The sequence below is a fragment of the Xyrauchen texanus genome, chromosome 4 (genome assembly GCF_025860055.1).
Source record: "Xyrauchen texanus isolate HMW12.3.18 chromosome 4, RBS_HiC_50CHRs, whole genome shotgun sequence".
Lineage (NCBI taxonomy): Eukaryota > Metazoa > Chordata > Actinopteri > Cypriniformes > Catostomidae > Xyrauchen > Xyrauchen texanus.
This window is the reverse complement of record NC_068279.1, coordinates 42,362,910-42,386,891: the sequence shown is the minus strand read 5'-3', so window position 1 is coordinate 42,386,891 and position 23,982 is coordinate 42,362,910. Positions and strand designations below refer to the sequence as shown.

Sequence of the window (23,982 nt, the reverse complement as noted above, 5' to 3'; positions counted from 1 at the left end):
ACATATTTTGGTATAGATTTGAAGCGAAACCTTTTAAAAACCGGGATGAAATTATTTACCAAAATATACCATTCAAATGATCTTTAAAAGGAAACATGAATAATTAATCATAACTCGTTATAATTAATTATAAATATTTAGATCATTTAATAGAATTAACTTGATGTAAATGAATTAATATTACAATAAATGTATATGTTCGTCCAGTGATCGTCTATCAACTCTCGGAATGGATATTTTTCATGGCCACAGAAAAAAACAACTCTTTCTTTCCATGTAGCTGTGATCAAATTATTAAATTGACGTTGATTTACAGGCAGACTAGAATCTACTCACAATAATGTAAACAAAAGCTTTATTTAAATAAATTATGATCAAATAACTAATCTAAACAAACACATACAAACAAATCACACATACATGGGAAATGGAAAAGTGAAAGTGAATGAAACTGGAACAGAGCAGGGGAATGAAGCTATGAAAAGAGTAATTTAACCATCTGAAAGAACCATCAGTTTCTTACTTAAAAGCACCTTTGTTAACAAAGGTGTTCACAGCTTATACTAAACCTCGGTTTAGTTAATTAATTGAACGATACTTGCAATGCCTTGGCTGTTGAGATCGCCTGGATGCAGTCTCAGGAGAAAGTCTTGATGGTTCGAGTCGATGGTGTTGAATTTGCAATCAATTTCTTCCATGTTGAATGAAGAAATGAAGATGAACTTGCAATGTTAGTTTGACTCCGTTATGGTGGAGGAAGCTACACATGGCTTGATGTGTTTGAGGCCTGCCGGCCCACAACCTCGCGGTCGGACCGGATGTTTCCGGTCCCACACGACCAGCAACCAGGAGAAGAAGGAAGAGAGAGGGAGGTCACTCCTAAAGTGCCCTTTAACTGGGAGGTCACTCCTCTCGAATTTGCCTTAACCAATGATGAAGTTGCAATTTTCCAGCGGGAAAAGTTCCTTTGTTTGGAAGCTGACTCATTTCCATGATTGGAGTAAGCTGGCAGTCTGTGGCCCTTTATGCTCTGATTAATAAAACAAGAATACAATGCATGCTATAAGGAGGTGATATACACCAAGATGCAGGGCGTCACACAAGGATTAATTTAATAGGAAGCATGATACCAGTAATGTTACATTATCGTGTGGTTCTGTCATAAAGCATGCATAAAACAGTATACAGTACAAAATACACTATACAAGACAGTATTAATTTTACATTTACATTTATGCATTTGGCAGAGGCTTTTATCCAAAGCGACATACAGTGCAATTATTACAGGGACAATCCCCCGGAACAACCTGGAGTTAAGTGCCTTGCTCAAGGACACAATGGTGGTGGCAGTGGGGTTCGAACCAGCAACCTTCTGATTAACAGCCCTGTGCTTTAGCCACTACGCCACCACCACTCATACACACAATGTCCTGGGGATATGCATGTTCACTTATAGAATAGTCTCAAAAGTCTGTTTTATGGGCTTTATGTGTCTTTCCTATGGGGGAATGGAGTGAATTACTTTCCCTGCTTTCCTTGGCTTAGCATGTGGCTACTCTCCCTCACCTGAAATGTCTCTGAGGTCCACTAGTTGCTGGACCAGTCTCAGCAAAGAGAGAGTAAAAGCTGATAATGAATAGTGAGAGAGCAGACATCTTGGAGTCTGCTTGGGCCTGCTTGGACCTTTGCTTGTTCCGGTCTTGAGTACCCGTAGAGATTAAAGAATGAATAATTGTGTGTAATTGTGTAATACACTGTATACAAAAATAAAGCTTATGTTTAAGTAATCTATAATAATATAAGACCCAAGTATTTAATGTAAAAGGTTTTACACATTTATAGTCACACTGTGCAAAGATCTGGGCAGCAGAAACATTTTTAATTTAATAGTCTGTCAACTTATGACATATTAGACATATTAGCAAAGAGCAATAAGCTTCTCATCCAAATGCAGGTTTGGTCGGCTTTCACAAGGTTATATTTTAAAATGGACCAAAAATGGAACATTTTCGTTGTGGTTATTTTTATCAAATATTTGTTGCTTTTGCATTATTTCTGCATTGAAAAGTACCTGTTCTCACAGTTACAGAGCTCACTCTCTCTCTTCCTGTGTCTTTTCTGCCACAATAAAAAAGAAGTGATTGTGAAGATGGAGTAATATTTTCCTTGTGAAAGTGTGTGATTGTTTATTTATCCAATCAAGGCTTGTTGTAGAACACATATCCACATGCAGTTTTCAGTGAGTAAATAAACACATCCAATAAAAACAGACTGTTGTGGCTCATTTTAGTGCAAGAAATAAAAGCTTGGTGACAGAATCTGAGTGCGCTGACAACATTCACATCATCTTGATGTCTTGTTTGTTCCTCAGTGAAAGAAGAAACTCATTGGTCACTTGACGAGAACACAAGACCCCGCCTCAGTGACAGAATGTTTTTTTTTTTTCAACAAAACTGATGTGTTTTTTCAGTCTTTGAAGCCATTAACTCAGCAGGGAGTCCCAACAGTCAAGTGATTAACACCTCCCGCTGAGAGATGTTAATGTGAACTCTGTCTCCCTCTGCCTGGCCAGTGATTATTTTAATGAAGCTAACACCTGAAAATCATTGAAAAAATTGGCTAGTGAGACTCTGCCTTAAGTAAACAGCACTGCATCCAGTATGGTGGTGGTGTTGATAACATCAAACCTCATTTGTTCTTACATATCTCGAGAACAAATATCATGATATCAGACGTGAATGCCTTCAGAAGAATTGGAATATGACACATTAAAGGAGTAGTTCACTCAAAAATGACATTTCCCTTATCATTTACTCTCCCTCATGCCATCCCAGATGTGTATGACTTTTTTTCTTCTGCAGATTACAAATGAAGATTTTTAGAACAATATTTCAGCTCTGATGATCCATACAATGCAAGTGAATGTGAAGTGAGTGAAAAAGGAGTTTAAAAACATTGTGGTCTGTTCTAACCCAAAACCAATTAGATCACTTCAGAAGACATTGATTAAACCACCAGAGTTGTATTGATTACTTTTATGATGCCTTTATGTGATATTTGGATTTTCAGAGTTCTGGCCACCATTCACTTGCATTGTATGGATGTACAGAGCTGAAATATTCTTCTAAAAATCTTAATTTGTGTTCTGCAGAAGAAAGAAAGTCATGCACATCTGGGATGGCATGAGGGTGAGTAAATGATTCGAGAATTTTCATTTCTTGGTGTACTATCCATTTAATATTGAATTGGAACTCAAGGAACAAAATAAAATGATAACAAAAAGGATGATATCACCCTTTTAATTGCATCTTCACAGCATAAACTGGGAAAACAACTACAATAATACAGTCATTCATAATTTGTTTATCATTAGCACAACATTAATAATTATGGGTGGGGGAATGTTGAGTTTTAGAGAACAGCTCTGTATCAGGTCCTTTGCGGGAATTATTTTGTATGTTCTCAGAAATAAGTGCATGTTCCTTGGCAAGACTGTGTAAATACACGCAATACCAACAACATATAAACATTTTGTTTCATTCTTTGAAACGTATCTTTGTTATAATACCACCTGGGACTGAGTTTCAGAAGACAGCTCTAGGCTACATTCCATAAATGTAATCAAACAAAGCTTGTGTATGCTTGAATAGGTACCACAAAATTAACTATACATCGACACTGGCCATTAGAATAGCCTTTATCACTTGTGAGATAGGCCAAAATGCAATGGACTGCAAGCTGGCAGTACAAACAGCTTCTCTACTGTGGCCTATTAAGGAGCAAAAGCCCAACATAGCATAAAACATCCACTTTGTAAAGGCGCTTGTGGTATGGTGATCCAGATCATCCTTTATTCCCAAGCCTATGTTTGATTTAAAAAACAAAACAAATGGCTGTTTCTGCTTTTTTCTCTCTCAGCCTTTTTTTCAGTCTCTAGGTGGATTTAATATCTCCCCCAATGGATTGTTTTGAAAGAACGCTAACCTTGATGCAAGAGGAAAGTTCCCAGGGCAGTCCATTAGTGTCTGGTGAATGGTGTTAACCCTGTACGACACAGCTAAGCATTCCGATGGGACCAGAAAGGTCCTGATAGCTCTTATACCTTTTACACATATAAAAAGTTCGATTCACTCAAGTTGAGCCCTTAAAAAGTTGAAACCCTCTCTTCCTGTCTATTTTTCCTTTTGTTTTCAATCAATAAATCATATGCGTGGCTTTTGAGAGTTCCTTGAATATTTAATAGTAATGGCTGGCTTTTATCTGCCAGCTCACTCAAGAAAGATCAAGAAATCATTGCTATCCATTGATGCTGCATTGTTTCCTTGTTTCGCTCCATTCTGAAGCAAAACAACACTTAGATAAAAGCATTGGGTTTAATGTCACTTATATTGCTACCTGATGATCTTCAGTCAATCAGCACTCATGCTCTTTTTATATTTCTTACATATAATTTGCTTATCTAATTTTTCAATTGCATTCAATGAATGGAAGTGGAAACTGACCCATAAGATATTACAGGTATATTGAAAAAGCCTAGCTAATCTGTAAAAACATGACCGGTTGTTTAAAGTAGTGTCCTTACTGGCTGTGATTTTGTTGGCATTGACTACTGTGCAATAAGCTTGATGTATTGCTGTTAATTCTATCTTGTACCTTGCAAATTTTAACACTTCTGCGTCACAAGTGCTTTATGTGTCACGCACTACTGTTGAATCTAAAAAAGGGAGAGTCAGAGTTGTGTTTTGACAGATTGTCACTAGTGGCAAAGAAAGTGTAATTGTGCAGCTTCTCAAGTTGGTCTGTGTGATTTTAGGCTAGTTGAGTAACAGGAATGTTACGTCAACTGAAGCCCTTACAAAAAATATAGTGTTATGCAGGGCCAAAATGGGATTCGTATTCAGCCAGGGAATGTCATGTCCAAGTCAGCGAAAATCATGATATCGATAAAACAAGAACATGGCAAAAATAATAACACTATAGAATTTTAACAGTACATAAATATTTCAAGATGTAATGACTCACAATTAAAATTTTCTGAGCTTTGTATTTTAGACATTTTAATTAAGATAGCAGCAGATCCAGTGAAAATATGTGCAACATTGAAATGCACAAGAAACTTACTGAAGGACGAGTGATTGTCTTTACATTTGTACTTACCATTAAAAAAAATGCCAAATTCCAACAATAAGAGTGAAAAAATATAAAAATAACAAAATAAACAAATAAATACTTTTGCTTTATTTGGAATGTAAATGTTATGGCAAACCATTATGGTAATATGGTTACTGTCACTTTAAGAAAATTTGGCTTGAGTGCATAATACAATACAGTTTGTTTTGTTGAGTTTAATCTTTTGAGAGCTGTAAATTACCCTTATTTTCGTACTGTGTTGTGCAACTGTAATGATTTACATTCTTTACTTTTGTGACAATAAAGAATATTGTTGTTATCATTCTGCACTACAAAGAATGTTGACTATAGAGATTAACTGATTAAAACTGTGAGACTACAGTCAGTATTGAACTTGTGTTGGTCTGCAACCCGGAAATATGTTCATCCATTCAGCTAATAGTTTCTGTTCTCGCTGGACCTTCCATGATCCTGCCCCCGCTGTCAAGTGAAGCGTTCGTGTGATGGTGCAACAGATAATGTTTCATTGCTCACAGCTCATAGCTCACGCTCTCATTTGTTTGGGTGGGGGATGATAACATACAGTAGAGACTGCGTCTGCTAAAGTTTGCAACTCTTCCTCTTTCTTATCCCCTAAATATCAAGAGATATGGACGTTTGGCGACATCCATGACTGAAAGTTTTATTACTCAACATGCAGTCCTGCCTGCCCAGTTTTTTTATGGCCCACTGGGAATTCTCCAGGTCCTCCTGGTTAGCCACTTCAGACCTTGTGTTATGTCAAATAGCTGTGGCAAATATTTGGAGCATATTGTTTTGTTTGCTGCTATTTACTGCAGTTTAACAGTTTAATCCAAATCTGGATCTTTCCTTAATAGCTGAACGTTTTAGATGTGCAAGTGTATAGAAAGTAAAATAAATTATACACAATTATAGATGTGTATAATGTATATATAATGTATTGTATATATATATATATATATATATATATATATAGATATATATATATATATATATATATATATATATATATATATATATATATATATATATATATATATATATATCTGCATATGTGTGTGTGTGTGTGTGTATAATTATAAATGTATACAATTTAATTCATTAATTACAAGCTTCAATACTAAAGAATACAAATTATTACAAAATCTGTGACAGTTTCACAGAATTGCATTCACTCTCCATTTCGTACACATCCCCTTTATCTGTAAATTAAATGTGACCTAGCAAGTAACTTTTCTGAACAGCTCTGCACATTATACTTTTTCACCCCTCTCACTTCAACTGCTTTCTGTCTGGTAATGAAAAAAAAAAAAAAATCTTGCAGTTCAGGTAACGTTAATCTAATTATAATAAAATATTTTTCCAAAAACAGTATATCCACTGACATCTACTGTAATTTTACTTATATAAAATAAATGGTTGTACTTGAAATCTTTGATAACTCATTGTAAAAATAACCAAATAACCACTGTATACCAATTAGTACTACTATAACAATGTGATGGCACAGATATTGTTTTTCTTTTCATTTTTGCAACCGGGCATGGACCCTTAACTCATTACTTAGCTGAAACACCTTTGGCAGTGATTACAGCCTCAAGTCTTTTTGGAAATGATGTGAAATGCTTTTCACACCTGGATTTGGGGATTTTTTTGCCATTCTTCTCTGCAGATCCTCTCAAGCTCTGTCAGGTTGGATGGGGACCGTTGGTGGACAGCCATTTTCAGGTCTCTCCAGGCTCAGGCTGGGCACTGAAGGACATTCACAGAGTTGTCTCTAAGCCACTCTTGCATTGTCTTGGTTGTGTGCTTAGGGTCATTGCCCTGTTGGAAGGTGAACCTCCGGGCCAGTCTGAGCGCTCTGGACCAGGTTTTCATTAAGGATACCACCATCATGCTTCACCATTGGATGGTTTTGCACAGGTGATGAGTGGTGCCTGGTTTCCTCCAGACATGACACCTGGAATTGAGGCCAAACCGTTTAATCTTCATTTCATCAGACCAGAATGTTGTTTCTCACAGTCTGAGATTCCTTTAGGTGCTTTTTTGCTAATTCCAAGAGGGCTTTCATGTGTCTTGCACTGAGGAGAGGCTTCCATCTGGCCACTCTGCCATAAAGCCCAGATTGGTGGAGTGTTGCAGTGATGGTTGTCCCTCTGCAAGTTTCTCCCATCTACACACATGATCTATGGAGCTCTTCCAGAGTGACTATCTGGTCCTTGGTCACCTCTCTTACCAAGTCCCTTCTCCCCTGATTGCTCTGTTTGGCTGGGCAGTAAGATCAGGGAAGAGTCCTGGTTGTTTCAAACTTCTTCCATTTAAGAATTGTGGAGGCCACTGTGCTCTTGGGAACCTTCAATGCACTTGGTAATATGCATTTTCAGCTGTGAAACCTTATATTGAAAGGTGTGGACCTTTCAAAGTCATGTCCAATTGATTGAAATTGCCACAGTTGGACTCCATTCAAAGTGTAGAAACATCTCAAAGATGATCTGGAGAAATGGGATGCACCTGAGCTAAATTCCATAGTGCCAGAGAAAAGGGTCTGAATAATAATGTCAGTTTTTTCTTTTTATAAAATTTTCAAAGTTAGCAAAACTTTGGTTTTTGCTTTGTCATTATGGGGTATGGAGTGTAGATTAATGTGGAATTTGTTTTAAGCCTTTAAGCATAAGGCTGCAACATAACAAAATGAAAAAAAAAAAAATAATAATAATTGAGAATGCAGTGTAGATATCTGTCATCTGAATGTACTTTGTCCGAGGAAAGTAAGCCAAATTAAAATTTTTAGATACTATAATTAATATAATTTAAAATCAAAGAAATATGTATAACTCATGTTGTGAATAACTCTTTTTTTTAACTTTCCACCCCATCCCTGATGAGGACTGTGTATGACACTGATAATTATGCATATTCTATATTTACGTTCACAAAACCCAACACATGTATGAATACTTAGCAACCAAAATTAGTTTATTAAGAACACATTACTGTTATGATGTTAGAACTATAAGAATATTAATATAAGATGAATCAATATCCATACATTTTTTAACTACTTGGAGGGCTTGTTGTTACTCATTTCACATGCAAAATGATTAGCCAATTATAGCAGAGTTAATTTACATATTGAAGTCTGAAAAATAGAAAGGGTAGAAAATGGTCATATAAAGCTAAATTCCCACTGTACTTTTGCAAGACCTTGGCTGACATTATCTAGGGATGTCCCAATACTGGTATCGGAAACAGATCTGATACCACACTTATGTACTTGTACTTGTGTTTGTAAATTGCTCCGATACCAAAAACTAACACTGTCTGACGAACGAATGTCATTCCATAAACGTTCAGCGCACGATTTAAAATCATGTTATGTCCTTATGAGATTATTTATCTGCAAAAGCTGTGATTTAATTAGCTAAATATATAGTTTGCATGTGCCACATGCTTCAAATGTGAGTGCTTGTGAATATGTGGAGCCGTGTTATGCAGACATAAAGACACAAAGTGCTCATACCTTTTAGTTCTCCTTGGCTCATACACAGAAAACACCATCATGAGCATTGCGCACTCTAGTTTGTAGCAGATGACAGCAAGCAGAGCACTAATTCACTTTGTTGTGGGGGACACAAACAGACTTTTTTTATTGCATATAAGACTTTTGTGATTTAATAATCACATTGAGTCATGTAGCAACTGGATTTTCTAAATTGAGAAGGTAGGTTCATAACAACACAGAAACACTTTTGAATATTGAAATTAGTATATAAATTAAACTGTAAAAAGCATGACAGAAAGATATTTATTATGTATAGTTATGTAATATTCACTGTAATACTACTACTGCTACTACTACTATTAATGATAATAAATCAATAGTAACTATATTATATTTAAGCAATATCTCACATCTGTTATACTGTGTTATGCAGCATTTATTTGACAAAATATAACTCAAATGTTCTATTTTGGAATGTTCTGTGAGGTTCTGTATAAAAGCACTTCATTTGATAAAAATAATACAATATAATGTTAAAAAGTATTGTTCTACTTTCATTTGATTAAAGTTTTATTGCATTTATAAATTTAAACACCATTTTGATTATTATTAAACTTAAATAAACATTTGATATGGAATTAAAATGAAAAAATAAATAAAAACAAAACAGGTATCGGACTCGGTATCAGCGAGTCCAAATAGGAAGTATCTGTACTCATGCTCGTGCCTGCCCACGTTTTCAGCCAACTGGGTTCAGAAAGTAGTTTCTTTACCCATTTATTTATTTTCCATAGGCTTTCCATAAAGTCCTTCATAAAAGAGTTCTAATCCATGAATCAAACCAACCACTGAATCACAACATTACAAGCTTTGTTTTGAAGCAAAAAAAAAAAGAAAACAAAGAAACTACAATTTAAAATCACAATTTCATAATGGCACAAACTACAATACCATGAAGCATTACGAATGACATAATCAAAGAAAAACAATTAAAATCTATAAATCTATTGATATTAGGTTGTTGATAATAATTATAGAAACAATATATTTGATATTTATTGAAAAATATTCTGATAGATACAAACAGGGCTTGACAGTAACTTTTTTGCACACCGACCACTGTGGCTAGTGCTGTTCCAAAGTCACTATACTCATCATTTTCACCAGCTAATATCCCTCGCCCCACACAAAGTGATAGGTACCTAGAGACTTTAACTGCATGAGAATTATATGAGTTTAGCAGGACACAGGCTTAATTATTTAAGTAATCTCTTGGAATATCTGAAAGCAAACATGACCAATAAGAACAAGAGAAGGATGGAACTGGAGGAAAGCTTCTTTGAGTTGACACAACTAACCACCTTCAAAAACCTAAAATGTTAAAGGAACAGTTCACCCAAAAAGGATAATTCTCTCATAATTTACTCATCTTCATGCCATCCCAGATGTGTATGACTTCCTGTCTTCTGCAGAACACAAATTATGATTTTTAGAAGAATATTTCAGCTCTGTACGTCCATACAATGCAAGTGAATGGGTGCCAAAATGTTGACACTTCAATAAGCACATAAAGGCATCATAAAAGTAATCCACATGATGCCAGTGTTTCAATCCATATCTTCAGAAGTGATATGATAGGTGATGGTGAGAAACAGATCAACAATTAATGAGTTTTTATGCTTGAAATTCTTCTCTCTGCCCTATAGGGAGCGTTATGCATGAAGAATATGAATCCACAAAAACACAAGAAGAAGAAGAATGTGAAAGTTATTTGTTTCTCACCCACACCTATCATATCGCTTCTGAAGACATTCATTTAACCACTGGAGTCTTGTGTATTATTTATGTTGACTTATGTAATTTTTCTTTTTTTTTGGAGCTTCAAATTTTTGGCAACCATTCACTTGCATTGTATGGAAAAAAATGAACTGAGAAATTCATCTAATAATCTACAATTGAGTTCAGCAGAAGAAAGTTTGTTGAGTCCACACTAATGGAATGTCAGTTCAACATGAATTAAATTGTTAAGCTTTTTTGTCCGAATACTAGTAAGTTACTATTAGTTTACTAGTAGAAAAAACGTGATGTATTTTAAGGCCTACCTTCAAATTATGTGCCTCTTTGCTTGACAAGATGGGAAAATTAAAAGAAATCAGCCAATACCTCAGAAAGAAAATTGTGGACCTCCACAAGTCTGGTTCTTCCTTGGGAGCAATTTCCAAATGCCTGAAGGTACCATGTTCAATCATGTTGCAAGCATAAGAAACCAATATTAGCAATACTTTAATGCTTTGCGTAAATGCAGTTCATGTGTTGTGAATCTGTAATTGCATATTAACACAAAGTTAATTTGACTTCCTTTATTTGTGCTTACACTTTTAGCACTGTTTTTACGCCTAATCATGACCAAAAACATTGCAAATATGCAATCAGCGATATCAAATCAAATCAATCAAATCAAATCACTTTATTGTCACACTACTGTGTACACAAGTGCAACAGTAGGTGAAAGTCCGAATAACATAGCAGTACCATTTACAATAAACAACATATTTACACAACACAATTTACATAACAAATGTACATATACTTACACAACACAATATACAATGTACAGTAAACAATACACACAATATAGAATACACATACAATAAAAATAAAAAATAAGGGTGAGAGTATATAAAATATATATATATAGTAGTTGAATTGGGGAGAATATATTTGACAGTCCAGTGTGAGATTATAGGTTAATAAAGTGCAGTGTTCAAAAGTCTGATTGCTTGGGGGAAGAAGCTATCATGTAGCCGGCTGGTGCGGGTCTTGATGCTGCGATACTGCCTGCCTGATGGTAGCAGTGAGAGCAGCTCATGACTCAGGTGGCTGGAGTCTCTGATGATCCTCCAAGCTTTTTTCACACACCGCCTGTTATAGATGTCCTGGAGGGAGGGAAGCTCACCTCCGATGATGTTTCTGGCAGTTCGCACCACCCTTTGTAGGTCTTTGCGGTGCTATTACCGTATAAAGCGGTGATGCAGCCAGTCAGGATGCTCTCTACAGTGCTGGTGTAGAACCGTGTGAGGATGTGTTGGTTCATTCCAAACTTCCTCAGCCATCTCAGGAAGAAGAGGCGCTGGTGAGCCTTCTTCACAACGGCCTCAGTGTGGACGGACCATGTGAGTTCCTCAGTGATGTGGACACTGAGGAACTTGAAACTGCTGACTCTCTCTACCGGTGCTCCATTAATGGTGATGGGGCTGTGTTCTCTGTCTTTCCTCCAGAAGTCCACTACAAGCTCCTTGGTCTTACTGACGTTGAGGGAGAGGTTGTGCTCCTGACACCAGCGTGTCAAGATGAACAAGGTTTCTTTAAAGTATGACTGCATTTTGCATCTTTAGAATGGTCTTAAAACCATCTTTATAAGAATCTTTTACTATATCTAGTATCATGACTGTAGCACAATTAGGTAGCTAGAGTGTTAAAAAATGTCTCAACAGTTGTGCCTATCAGTCATTCTAAATCTACCAGTACCATCTCTATATTCTACCAGTAGGTTGTCAGTAGATGTCATAGTGTCACCAGAGGTCTGGCCTAATCATGGAGCAGATTCCTAATCAATAGATACCTAAAGTGATCCTGAGGAGCTTTGCAATATCATAAGATGTACATCACTTACATGAGGATGATCCTCAGAAAACAATTGAGCTTTTTAACTGTAACTGCAGATGCACAGAAATATAGAAGCACTTAGATGGACATTCACTGATGAAAGAGACGATGACAGTTTGAGTGGTGCAGTGGCTGCACAAGACATGCCACATCATTTTCTAAAGTACTTCAAGCATGTCATGTCAATGTTCGGATCCAGTGGCTAATCAGAGATGATTTGAATTAACTTGTCACATGGGCATGTAGTTATTTTGCTAAGACACTAGACAATGAAAAATATTATGCTGCTTGTGTTTTAAAAATGAAACACAACGAGTGAGAGCAAGACAAAGAGACCAAAGAGCAGAGGAACAGTTCAAAGGATTTATTAACATTAAATGATAATTTTCACTTTGTTGGCAAAGAATGGAGATCCTGTCTCTATTGTTTTGTGATTTTGTCCCCATGTTTTATGACATTTACATTCATGCATTTGGCAGACGCTTTAACACTTATTACAGGGACAATCCCCCCGGAGCAGCCTGGAGTTAAGTGCCTTGCTCAGGGGCCCACCAGTGGCATCTTGGTGGTGCTGGGGCTTGAACCCCCAACCTTCTGGTCAGTGACCCTGAGCCTCAACCACTGAGCCACCACTGCCCCTAGATTTCTACATGCCCATATGCAGAAATAGTGCTGAAAAAATCAGTTGTGTGGTCCAGCTCTGATCCAGCTGTGACCTAAAATACCACATTAAAGTGTAATGTTCTTATTTGCTTGAAATTACTATTACATTTGAATGAGTGCAATCTTAGCTTATAAGGAGATGTGTTCTCTGCAGATTGCAACAACAGACTGAAATTGCAATCTTTTCAAATTAATCAGCAATATTCAAGGCTTAAGGTTTTATGCTATATTGAATTTTCAATTGTCGATAAGCATTTTTTTTAGTGTTCATCTCCAAATCCTGCCAGCTTAGGGTGGTCATTTCACTTAAAAACCAGGTCTTGCCTTTCTTGAATAAAAACAGTTCTGGAATAGTGCTCAGGGTGTAGACTTTAATGAATAATGTTCTTGTGTACAGCAGACTCAGGTGGGTCCTAATTTGCTAAATCTGCTGAGATTGATGGTCTCCCTGATAGAACAGCTGAAAATATTGAGGAATTTTCACTTGCAGCCTTACTTGCTACTCGACAAGTGCTGTACCAAAACATTTTTTATGGTTGTTATGGTGACTTGGTAGAGTATTTAAGGGTCTTTCACCATGGGAACAGAAGAAAGTGAGCTCTAAATTGTGCAAGACACATGTCTTTTTGCTTTGCTTTGATTTTCCCTCTCTTTTTGGTTCTGTTTTCTGTTGACTGAACCTCTAAGAAGCTTGAATATTTACATTTACATTTATGCATTTGGCAGAAGCTTTTATCCAAAGCGACATATATTGCACTTATTGCAGGAACAATCCCCCCAGGGCAACCTGGAGTTAAGTGCCTTGCTCAAGGACACAATGGTGTTGGCTGTGGGGATCGAACCGGCAACCTTCTGCTTACCAGTTTAGCCCACTAATCCACCACCATTCTCAGTGAGAATGGACTGTTCTCACATGAAATACCCTTTAGGAATAATTCACCAAAATTTTTTAATTCTATCATAATTGAATTACCATCTTGTCTGTCTTGTGCAGAAAACAAAAGAAGATGTAGAAACCATACAGGCCTACGTATTATGAACATTTACTAAATCAGTCAATGCACTACATCATTTACTGAGACTTCAAATAGGAAAAGCTCCTCTTTGAACAATAATCAGCATATTTTCATAAAGATAGATGAAACCCCCTTTGAAAAATATTCCCAGATATTTAGTATCTGGTCTATATGCTGAAGATGCTACAGGCTGTTATATTTGAAGGTGAAAGCAATGTGTTTCACTTGTAATCATTTATCAACTTATGAAGACATATTTTCAGTCAATAGACTCATTAGAATTCCTGGTGGAATGGACCAACCCCATTTTTTTCCATGCTCATTAAACAGTCTCCTAAAGTAAAATCAATTAAGTTAAAACGAATTCTTAAGGGTGTATGTGCATCTTTGTGTGTGTGTGTGTGTGTGTGTGTGTGTGTGTCTATATTGTGGGCACGAAGGAATACGCTTGTGGGTGCAGTGTATGTTTAAATATATCAAGCATCATATTTCATTTAATTGATAACACTGATGCATGATTTCACAGCCAATGTTGAAATCACTCTGTAATTATAAATAATACATCACAGTATCTGAAGTGATGCTTTGTATTGTGAGCTTGACAAATCACATGTTAATTACATGCATTGGAGTAATCTCAACATGAACAAATGTTCTATCGGAAAGATTCAAGATTGTTTTAATAAATCAAAACTATAAAATACTTATATCATTTGGCTTAAACCCTGTCCTACGGTTCAGCACTCCGATGCTTGCTTGCACCATCAGATTCTGCCAGATAAGAGGCGATGGCAGAAGGGGAGCGGAGCTTACCCCTGCCCAGCACGGAACCTAAACTGGTGATGATTGGGTGGATAGGGGGGTAAAAACAGCGAAAATTAGAGAACATTTTTGAAATTGTCATGTTAATATTGTCTTTGCGCTGTTTCAGGGAACCTTTTTTTCTGGAGTGCACAGAATCATAATTAACCACTTCAATAATTCATACACTGAATGTGTGACAATGTGCCCCACCATTTGTATTTGCTGGATTCAGATTTATATCCTGTCACATTCTTAATGACAAATTCCCTCTTTCCCTTTCATTTAATTCTATGGTAAATGACTTTGCAGAACAGCAATGGTGCTGCATTAGCAATCAGCTCTCCGCTCAGTGTCTCACATTTTCTTTTATCAAGTCAATTTTCATCCACTCATAGAGTAAGCCACTTGTACAACAGACAAGGGCAGGTGGTACAAAGAAGAGCAAATACATTTGGCCTCTTGGTATTGAATACTGAAAAAATGGCAAAATATAGTCAGCAGTTTAGAGTTGCAATGTCTTAAAAGACAAAATCATTTAAGCACCATTCTTTCAGTGAAAACAGAATTTATAGAACTATAATGAAGAGAATGCAAAGTTTTGGCGAGGCCTGACGTGATGCTAATGGTCGGAGCGCCTGTTTCTTATGTAAATCACTTCATTTGCAACTGTTGTTTGTCATGCTAACTCAAGCTATAGTTCATTCGCTAGCCTCTGAATCACACCAACTGACAGGCTCGTTAGCATAGCCATGGATCAAAAGGTTTGGTGCACGCTGCAGAGTCCCTAATACGGTAATAAATTCCTATTGAGTCTGTTTTTTTGGTGAATTAATGGACTCTTTATTTAGCCTATTTGATGAGTGCTTTGATTCATGAGGTACAGTAAGGTGACAGGAAAAATGTCTGATGTAAAAACCCCTAATTAAACTGTAACGTGTCTTCAAATGCTGCTTCCATATGTGGAATGAAAAATTAGCTCAGTTTAACTGATGTGGCTTTATCAATCATGGAATTAGGGAATTCTGTTTTGTTCTCCCTGCAAATCTTTAATCACCAGTCACATCTTGTTTTCTCACTGCCTCTTCTCCATTCAATTTCCTCTCGTCGCATTTCATTTGGGTGCACTTGAATGCAGTAATTCAAATGGAACAATTCTACTCTGTTCTTGTCTCTTTATTAAGATGTATATGAGGAATACCTCATTAATTAATGCGCTACTCTGTTCAATTTATTCAGTAATTCAAAATAGGAAATACTGTAGAATGTTGTGCCATTTAAGCAATTTCAAACTTTAACAGTGTCACAGAGCAAGAACGAGACAAAGAAACCCAAGAGCAGAGGAACAGTTCAAAGGATTTATTAACAATAAATATTAACTTCCACTGTTCTTGTGAAGACTGAAGATGCCAGCACCGGCTGCAGTTGTGGGGAGGAGTTTGAGGATGCGCGCCATGGCCACAATGCGCAATGGGCAAATCCATGAATTGTGTGTCTGTAGTTGCGTGTGTGCATTTTGGAAGTCAGGAGCAGATTCGTAGGCATCCTCAGTTGAAGCGTTGTGAGGTGCAGAGAACAACGGCTAGCAGACTGGAAGGCAGTCACTCTGCCGACACGTGGGCAGAGACGAGGAGTTGTCTTTTGAAGACTCGTGAGCACAGAGAACAAGCGTACAGCAAACTGGAAGGCAAACACACTCCTTACAGGCGACCAAACAGATACACGAGACAGGACAGTTACTTCACATCAAACAACAATCTAGCAAAGATACTGAGAACACAAAGGGCTTAAGTAAGGAGGGAATCAGTGGAAAACCAGGTGCTGCTAGTACACTAATTAGTGGCAAGTTCCCCTGGGAACAATCAATGTGCCCATGGAAACACTGATCATGCATGCCGGCAGCGCCTGCGAGACATGAAGGAAAGAAAATAACAAAACTCACAGAACAAACCGACAAACTCACCGGAGCCGTGACAAACGGACTTCAAATTTAACAAAAGCATCAAGATTGCAATTACCTCTTTCATAATATGCATGAGTCTGTTTGTGTGGTACATGTAGGGGTAAGGGGGGCTCTCATATAAATGCTTATTGTCATCACATTTGTTTTTCCAAAGAAACAGATGCATGGATTATGTCCACGAGCAATTGCCCCACCACAGATTAAATCAAACAAAATTTGCATGCTTGTGGGACAATTCTTATTTTCCCTCCAGCTTCTTACATTGCCCATGTGGCACAAAACAGAGTGTACGATTACAGAACAAAATGACAGCTATAGCGAGATATATTAAAACAGTGAAACTTTTACATTTAAAAGGCATATTACAGATGGCTATTTCATTATCACTCATAAAGCAAGAGCACAATAAGCTGCAGAAAGCCCTCAAGATCTAATCGAGCAACACTCATATTGACCAGCAGATGCGTATCATGTTTCTGAGTTCAGCAGTAGCCACTACACCCGGAGGTCTGTTAGAAGGCTGGGAATGGGGAGGACTTTTACTGTCGTATTGTAATCCCATATGTGCCTTATAATTGACAAAGAGCAGAGCCTATGCAATGATGGGCATGATGTATTAGAATCAGTGACCTCTCATGTAGAGTATACCCTAGGGAGCTGGAAGAACATAATCCAATGAAGCTTTTGAAGCCATATATACATTAGAGCACCTGTGTCTGGAAAAGTAGTTGAGAGGAGCTCTTTGCCGTTTAATGTGTTTGTAATGGATTGGCTTTCAGAGGCATTAGCTCATTCCTTTAAGAGCTATTCATATCTGTTTTCACAGACCACAGCCACAGCAAAGGTGTTCAGACCTCTCTGTCCGAGAGCGAACCCTAATATTCAGACTTTTATAATCAGTACCTTTCCATTGAAAGAGTGCAATGATAAATGTCAGAGGAATAATAGAGTGGAGGGAATATGCCTTGAAAAAACTTGTTACTGCCACTATTTCAAAAACTCCTTTGCAGTACAGAGAGTGCCACTTGATATGTTGCATTTCAGCTGTGAAATGCATTTGTCAGAAATATTGTAAATTATAATTTACCACCCTATGTGTAGAATTGTATTTGTTGTGGTTAAGGTTGGAAATCAGTATAATGATTCACTCACTGACTGAATCAGAGTGATACTTTACTTATTCTCTGAACCATCATGCTCGACTCGACATGAATATAGAACTGTGTAAAGGGATTAATGGAAAGGATGAGGTGAGAACCGGCTTGACAATATAAATAATCACGACCCGGCCCGCCCTCCGCCCTGTCAAAAACTGTTACTGTGTTATCTTTAGTAAGCTGCCATTAACATTGACAGGTATATACCGGATGCACTGCTTTTCATTTTGGTTTCTATTTAAACATGCACTAGACAGACGTCTTTAACTGTTGCATGCTGTAACAGAGATGGGGAAGGAGGAGGTGGTGGGAACTGGCGTAACAGTCAACATTGAGGTTTAATGATATAAATGTACTTAAAACAACATAAAACATAAACAAACAGACATGCATGCAGCGCAGCCGTGTGCGTCTCTCTCTCGAACTGGCACCTCCCTGCCCGGCTGATTAGCCTGATTCTAACCAGCCCTCCTCCTCATCACACATGCATCTCTCTGTTTTTTTTTTTTTCAGAGTCTGGTGCAGAGGCACAACCTTTTAATGCCTGAGTTTTAAGTTAAAAAGAACATTAACATTTTATAATGTAACCTGCATTCTGTTGAATTTGTTGCACAGTGTCTATTTCCTTTAAGCACAAGAACATGCATACATACATACATGTATACATACAGTACATACATACAAAAAAAATACATACAAAAATAAATACATGCATGCATGCATACATACATACCGTTGCTGACTTGGATGATCTTGCTGTAATAGGTTGAGCGATCACTGCCATGGAGACGAAATTCAATGAGGTGGTTACAAGAGTGGGGTATGTCGAGAAACGGATCGACTATCTGGAGTCATCAGAGAGGGAATTAGCTGCTAATCTGCTACGAATCTCGCAGCTTTATGAAGGTCGCAGAGGCAGCCATTGCCCCGCTAAGGGAAGTGGGCATCCCCAAATTCTCAACTACCTCGACAACTGGCTCATCCTAGCCCACCATCGAGAGTTAATGTGGGCCCACAGGGACCAGGTGCTCAGGCACCTCAGCCGTCTAGGGCTTCAGGTCAACTGGGAAAATAGCAAGCTCGCCACGGTTCAGAGCATCTCTTTTCTCGGCATGGAGTTAGACTCAGTCTCAATGACAGCGCACCTCACCAACAAGGACTTGCAGTCGGTGCTGAAATGCCTCACTTTGTTCAAGCTAGGCACAGCAGTTCCTCTAAAACAATTCCAGGCTTCTGGGTATATGGGATCCGCCGCAGTGGTCGCGCTGCTGGGGTTGATGCATATGAGACCGCTTCAGCACTGGCTTCAGACTCGAGTCCCGAGATGGGCATGGTGCATGGCACATACCGTGTATTCATCACCCCCTCCTGCCTCCAGACTTTCAACCCCAGGACAGACCTCTGTTTTCTGCATACATGACTCCCCATACAGCAGGTGTCCTGACACGTTCTGGTCACCACAGTTGCCTCCAAATGGGGATGGGGCACCGTATGCAATGGGCACGCATCTGCCGGCTCCTGGATGGGGACCGGCTGGGTTGACATATCAACTGCCTAGAGTTGCTGGCTGTAATTATTGGCCTGCGGAGGTTTCTCCCGCTACTAAGGCAAGCATGTCTTGATCCGTTCAGACAGCACCACCACAATAGCGTACATTACTCGCCAAGGCGGCGTGCGCTCTCGTCACATGTCGCAACTCGCCTGCTTGTGAGTCAGCAGTGACTCAGGTCACTGTGCGACACTCATATCCTGGGCAACCTCAACATGACAGCAGACATACTGTCGCAACAGGGCACATTCAGCGGAGAGTGGAGTCTCCACCCCCAGGCGGTCAAGCTGATTTGGGAGCAGTTCGGCAAAGCACAGGTAGACCTGTTCGCTTCCAAAGAGACCTCCCACTGCCCGCTCTGGTACTCCCTAGCGGAGGCCCCCCGTGGGACAGTCACGCTGGTACACAGCTGGCCCCAGGGGCTGTGCAAGAATGCATTTCCTCCAGTGAGACAGTCAGGGAGGATGAGGAGCATGTCACCTTAGTGGCCCCCTATTGGCCCATGCAGACTTGGTTCTGGGATCTCACGCTCCGCGCGACAGCCCCTCCCTGGCGAATTCCCCTGAGGAAGGGAGTAACTACTCTGTACTGGAATCATTGGGCACTTCCACTTGAGAGGGCACCTCCCTGGTTTTGTATTGAACTGTAAGTTATTTCCCCTATTTCGCCATTGCAAAGCCTTTCCATCAAACTAATGGTAAAAGTTAAGTTACACCCCGTTATCTTGCATTTGTACTCCGTATGGACAAAAGTGTCCAGAGTGTGTAATTTGGACATTTATTTAAATGTTGCCTTGAGCATATGGCTAAACCCCAAAATATGTATTAATAAGTCCTCTTTCTGCTGGTCAGAGTGGATTATGAGGGAGGTTTATACACTCTGTGTCCTATATGAGAGTGGAGTGTTGAGAACCTTTGAAAATTTGGTTCAACATTTTGTGATTCCCAGATCTCAGTTCTTTAGGTATTTACAGCTGCTCTGTACTATTTTTGGGAGTAGCATACACCCACCTAAAGCAGGGGTGGGATTGGTGATTACTGCTTTTGAAAAAGGGTCATGAGGCATCAGTGTATTACTCGCTGCTAATTCAGTGTCTGGGGGGTGGAGCTTTAACTTCTATCAAGAGACTATGGGAGAAAGATTTAAACTTGGTATTGGAGGAAGTAGTGTGGGCAAGGATTCTAAAAAATGTCAAGTATGCATCTAGGGTTTCATGATTTTACATCGATTCTATTAGACCCCCTGTAGATTGTATAGACTTGGTTTTAAGATGAAGGAAGATGAAGACACAACACATGTTTTTTGGTGGTGTGTAAAGATCCAATAATTTTGGTTGAATTGAAATAATTTTGTGTTTGTGTGTAATCATTTGTGACCACGGGGATGTTGTTAAGGGTCAGGGTGGGGTTGGGTATTGGGAGGGGGAGGGTTTTATAGGGATTAAATATTGATTCTGTATATATATATATATATATATATATATATATATATATATATATATATATATATATGTTTACTTTTCTTTGTTATCTATATTAATCAATAAAAAGTGTTAATCAGAAAGAAACCAGAAAGTTAATTGGAATAGCAACTGTTATATATATAACAATAAATAATTAAATTCCTTACATTTCCCATCCGTAAATGTGGTACAATAGCTTGGCACTGAGAATCTTCCTACATGTCATCTTTTTCTTTCTCTCAGATATAGAGAAGTATGTGGATTAATGTAAAACCTGTGAAACCCACCACCAGCTTCCACGCCAATCCGCTACCCTCATTCAGATTGATCATCCTGTGGTCGTTGGATGAGGAAAGGACGAGAGCTAACTCTTAAATGACCTTCCCACTAATCCCCCTCTCTTTGCCTGAAGGCACTCAAGAAATGCATCCCTCCCCCAAACCCAGCCCCCTACAAATACACTCTCTCACACGATGCCTCACACACACAGTCAGAGCCTGCCTCAACATGTCCAATGGGAGAAGATGAATGTAATAGGGTAGTTTTTAGTCTGCCACGCTGGTGTCCTGGGAGGAGTGCTTTTTGCACTGGCTATGAATGAGAGCTAAAGGGTTTATTACAGTTTGGGACGAGGTGTGGTGAAACAAGGCGGTGTCTAGGCTTTGTCTCGGGCTGTGAGAGGGAAAAGCGATCTGCTAGGAGGAGTCACACTCAAATAGGAACTACAGAGGATAGATACACTGTTAGTGTGGTCTCCGATCATGCTGGAGGGCAGGAGCCTCCCATACCTCTGGAGCCTCCCATCAAGCTTGAAATTCTCTCAGATCTTTCAGCAGTTTTTGGATACAGCTGGATCACTACTGATAGGACACTACTCATGTGCTGCTACATTTTGAGACTTTCAAAGGATTTCAAGGATTGAACCGAGCTCAGCTCTGTTGCTCCCAACTTTTTTTTCTACAGTTTCACGAATACTCTTTGTGTGTCACCTGTGCATTGATTCAAGAAAAGTACCAGATTTAAATGCAAAGCATTGTTGGAATATGGGACATTTGGTTGTTCAAGTGGATTTGCCATGGATTCTCTGTTCACTGCGCCTTTTCATTATGATAAGTATGTTGTATTTTTTCCACTGTTCATGACAGCTGGTCCTATAATTTAATAAAGTGCATATGAAAAGTGCTTGCAGGAAAATAACGCAAGTTTTGTTGTGACCTCAATTAATGTCAGGTGTTCTCTTTATAAAATTTTTTTTGATAGATTTACTGTTAGAATATTTAGGTTTACTGTTGAAGTATCTCCATTTGTCTCCAGTACAGGCAGATTATGATCAGGGTAATGAGGTTTTTGAGCAATTGATTGAACATGTAGTCTTAAGTATTTAATCTTAGGAGCCCGAGAAATAGGGATCAATGATGCCTTCTGTATCCGATATGTTATTGGACAAACCTCTGCGTGCAATTCGATATCTCACCTCTCTCCGATCGATTACACAGTGAGATTCTCTGTTAGGGATGACCACCTCTGCCCTCTTGTTTAGGCCAGTGTATTAACAATATGAATTAATTGCTCATTATTTGATGTTAGATGAGTCTGTCTTGAAAAAAAAGATGGAAAATGGCACTCTTGTGTTGCCTTTATCATCTATTTTTGGAGTGAGCTGAGCACCTGAGGCATGAAACAGAGAACATAATCATATGAAAAACATTGTTTTCATTGTTTCTAAAAAAAAACTTTGAAAATATTGAAAATATTTTCTTGCCACCAGCAGATACAATAACACTCTTGAGTTCCTTTTTAAGTGATGAATAAACGTTGATAAAGCAGGCACATTGTTAATTAGTTTTGTGGTTGTTTTCTATATACACAAAAATGCTAAATTAGTTCTACATGTTTATTTAACAGAAAGTCCAGCTGCAGACTTCACAACATTGTTTGAGCCAATATTGGTGTGTCTGGCTCAGTTGCATCCATCGCAGTCGGGCCACTCAAACAAACAAATTGCAATTTTGTTTGGTGTTGTAATTATTCTTGTAATTGTAGACATTTCTAGTGTCCCCATAATTCAAATCGCTTTAAAAAAAAACAACATACTAAACAGTGTTTTTTAATTTTTTTATTGTAAAAATGCAGAATGTTTTTTGTGAGGGTTAGGTTTATGGGAAAGGTTAGGGAATATAATCTACAGTTCGTACAGTATCATTATGTCTATGGAGAGTCCTCATAAGGCTTGCTGCACCAATATGTGTGTGTGTGTGTGTGTGTGTGTGTGTGTGTGTGTGTGTGTGTGTGTGTGTGTTGTCTACCTCAGTTTATTAATTTTATTTAATGATCAAAACTCAGGGGTCAGGGACCATGCACAAAAAACATTAATCTCACAAGAGAAGAGATGTATTGCGCCAGATTTAGCTACTAGCTAATTTCCATCTGCAGTCCCTGGGCAGTTAAATAAAATACTATAAATAAAAAGCATGCAAATATATGTACATACATACACACATATACATTAACAGTAAAATACTAACATCGTACAAAATTAATGATGACATGTTTGAAGTCCTACATCTAGAAACCCTTGACATCTGTTATGAGCAAAGATGTACCAATCTTTTAAAAGGGGGAGGAGCAATGTTATTAACTATTTTAAAAACAAACCTAACATTTCAATAAACAATAAAATTTTCAAAGCTATACTGCAATGATGGTGCAGCAAAGATCTCCTATCTAATGCTTTTATAGCCTGTTTATAAAGTGATATAATGGGCTTTAAATTTATCTTGTTTGCTTGCGACTAACAAGAAATACAGTATTTAATATGGGAAAATATAATTGCATTCAAATAAACCCATGATGTCTTGTAAGTAAGAGAGTTTCTAATATGTCTAAACGTCGCTATATTATATTTCAGTGTATTACTATTTTTTTTTTAAATATGTTTTTAAAAAGAAAGAGTTGAATCCAAGATAACCCCTACATATTTCACTTCTTGTACATTATTTAACTTCTGACCATCATCATAAACATACAGAAAAGCTCTTGGTTTACATGTCTC

The 23,982-nt window shown here is 38.1% G+C and overlaps 1 protein-coding gene across 2 annotated transcripts in view; it reads left to right on the top strand.

Moving 5' to 3' along the window:
- The window catches only part of LOC127636407 (transmembrane protein 132E-like), a 509,951-nt gene that overhangs the window by 340,446 nt on the left and 145,523 nt on the right, over positions 1 to 23,982 (top strand). Inside the window, exon 1 of one of the 2 annotated variants that reach the window (XM_052116866.1) lies at positions 21,613 to 22,043. The exons of the other annotated variant lie outside the window; for it this stretch is intronic. Coding sequence (XP_051972826.1) covers positions 21,974 to 22,043 — 70 coding nt within the window. The 5' untranslated portion in view covers positions 21,613 to 21,973. Of the gene's footprint in view, positions 1 to 21,612; positions 22,044 to 23,982 lie in introns of those variants that run through there. 2 annotated transcript variants of the gene reach the window in all.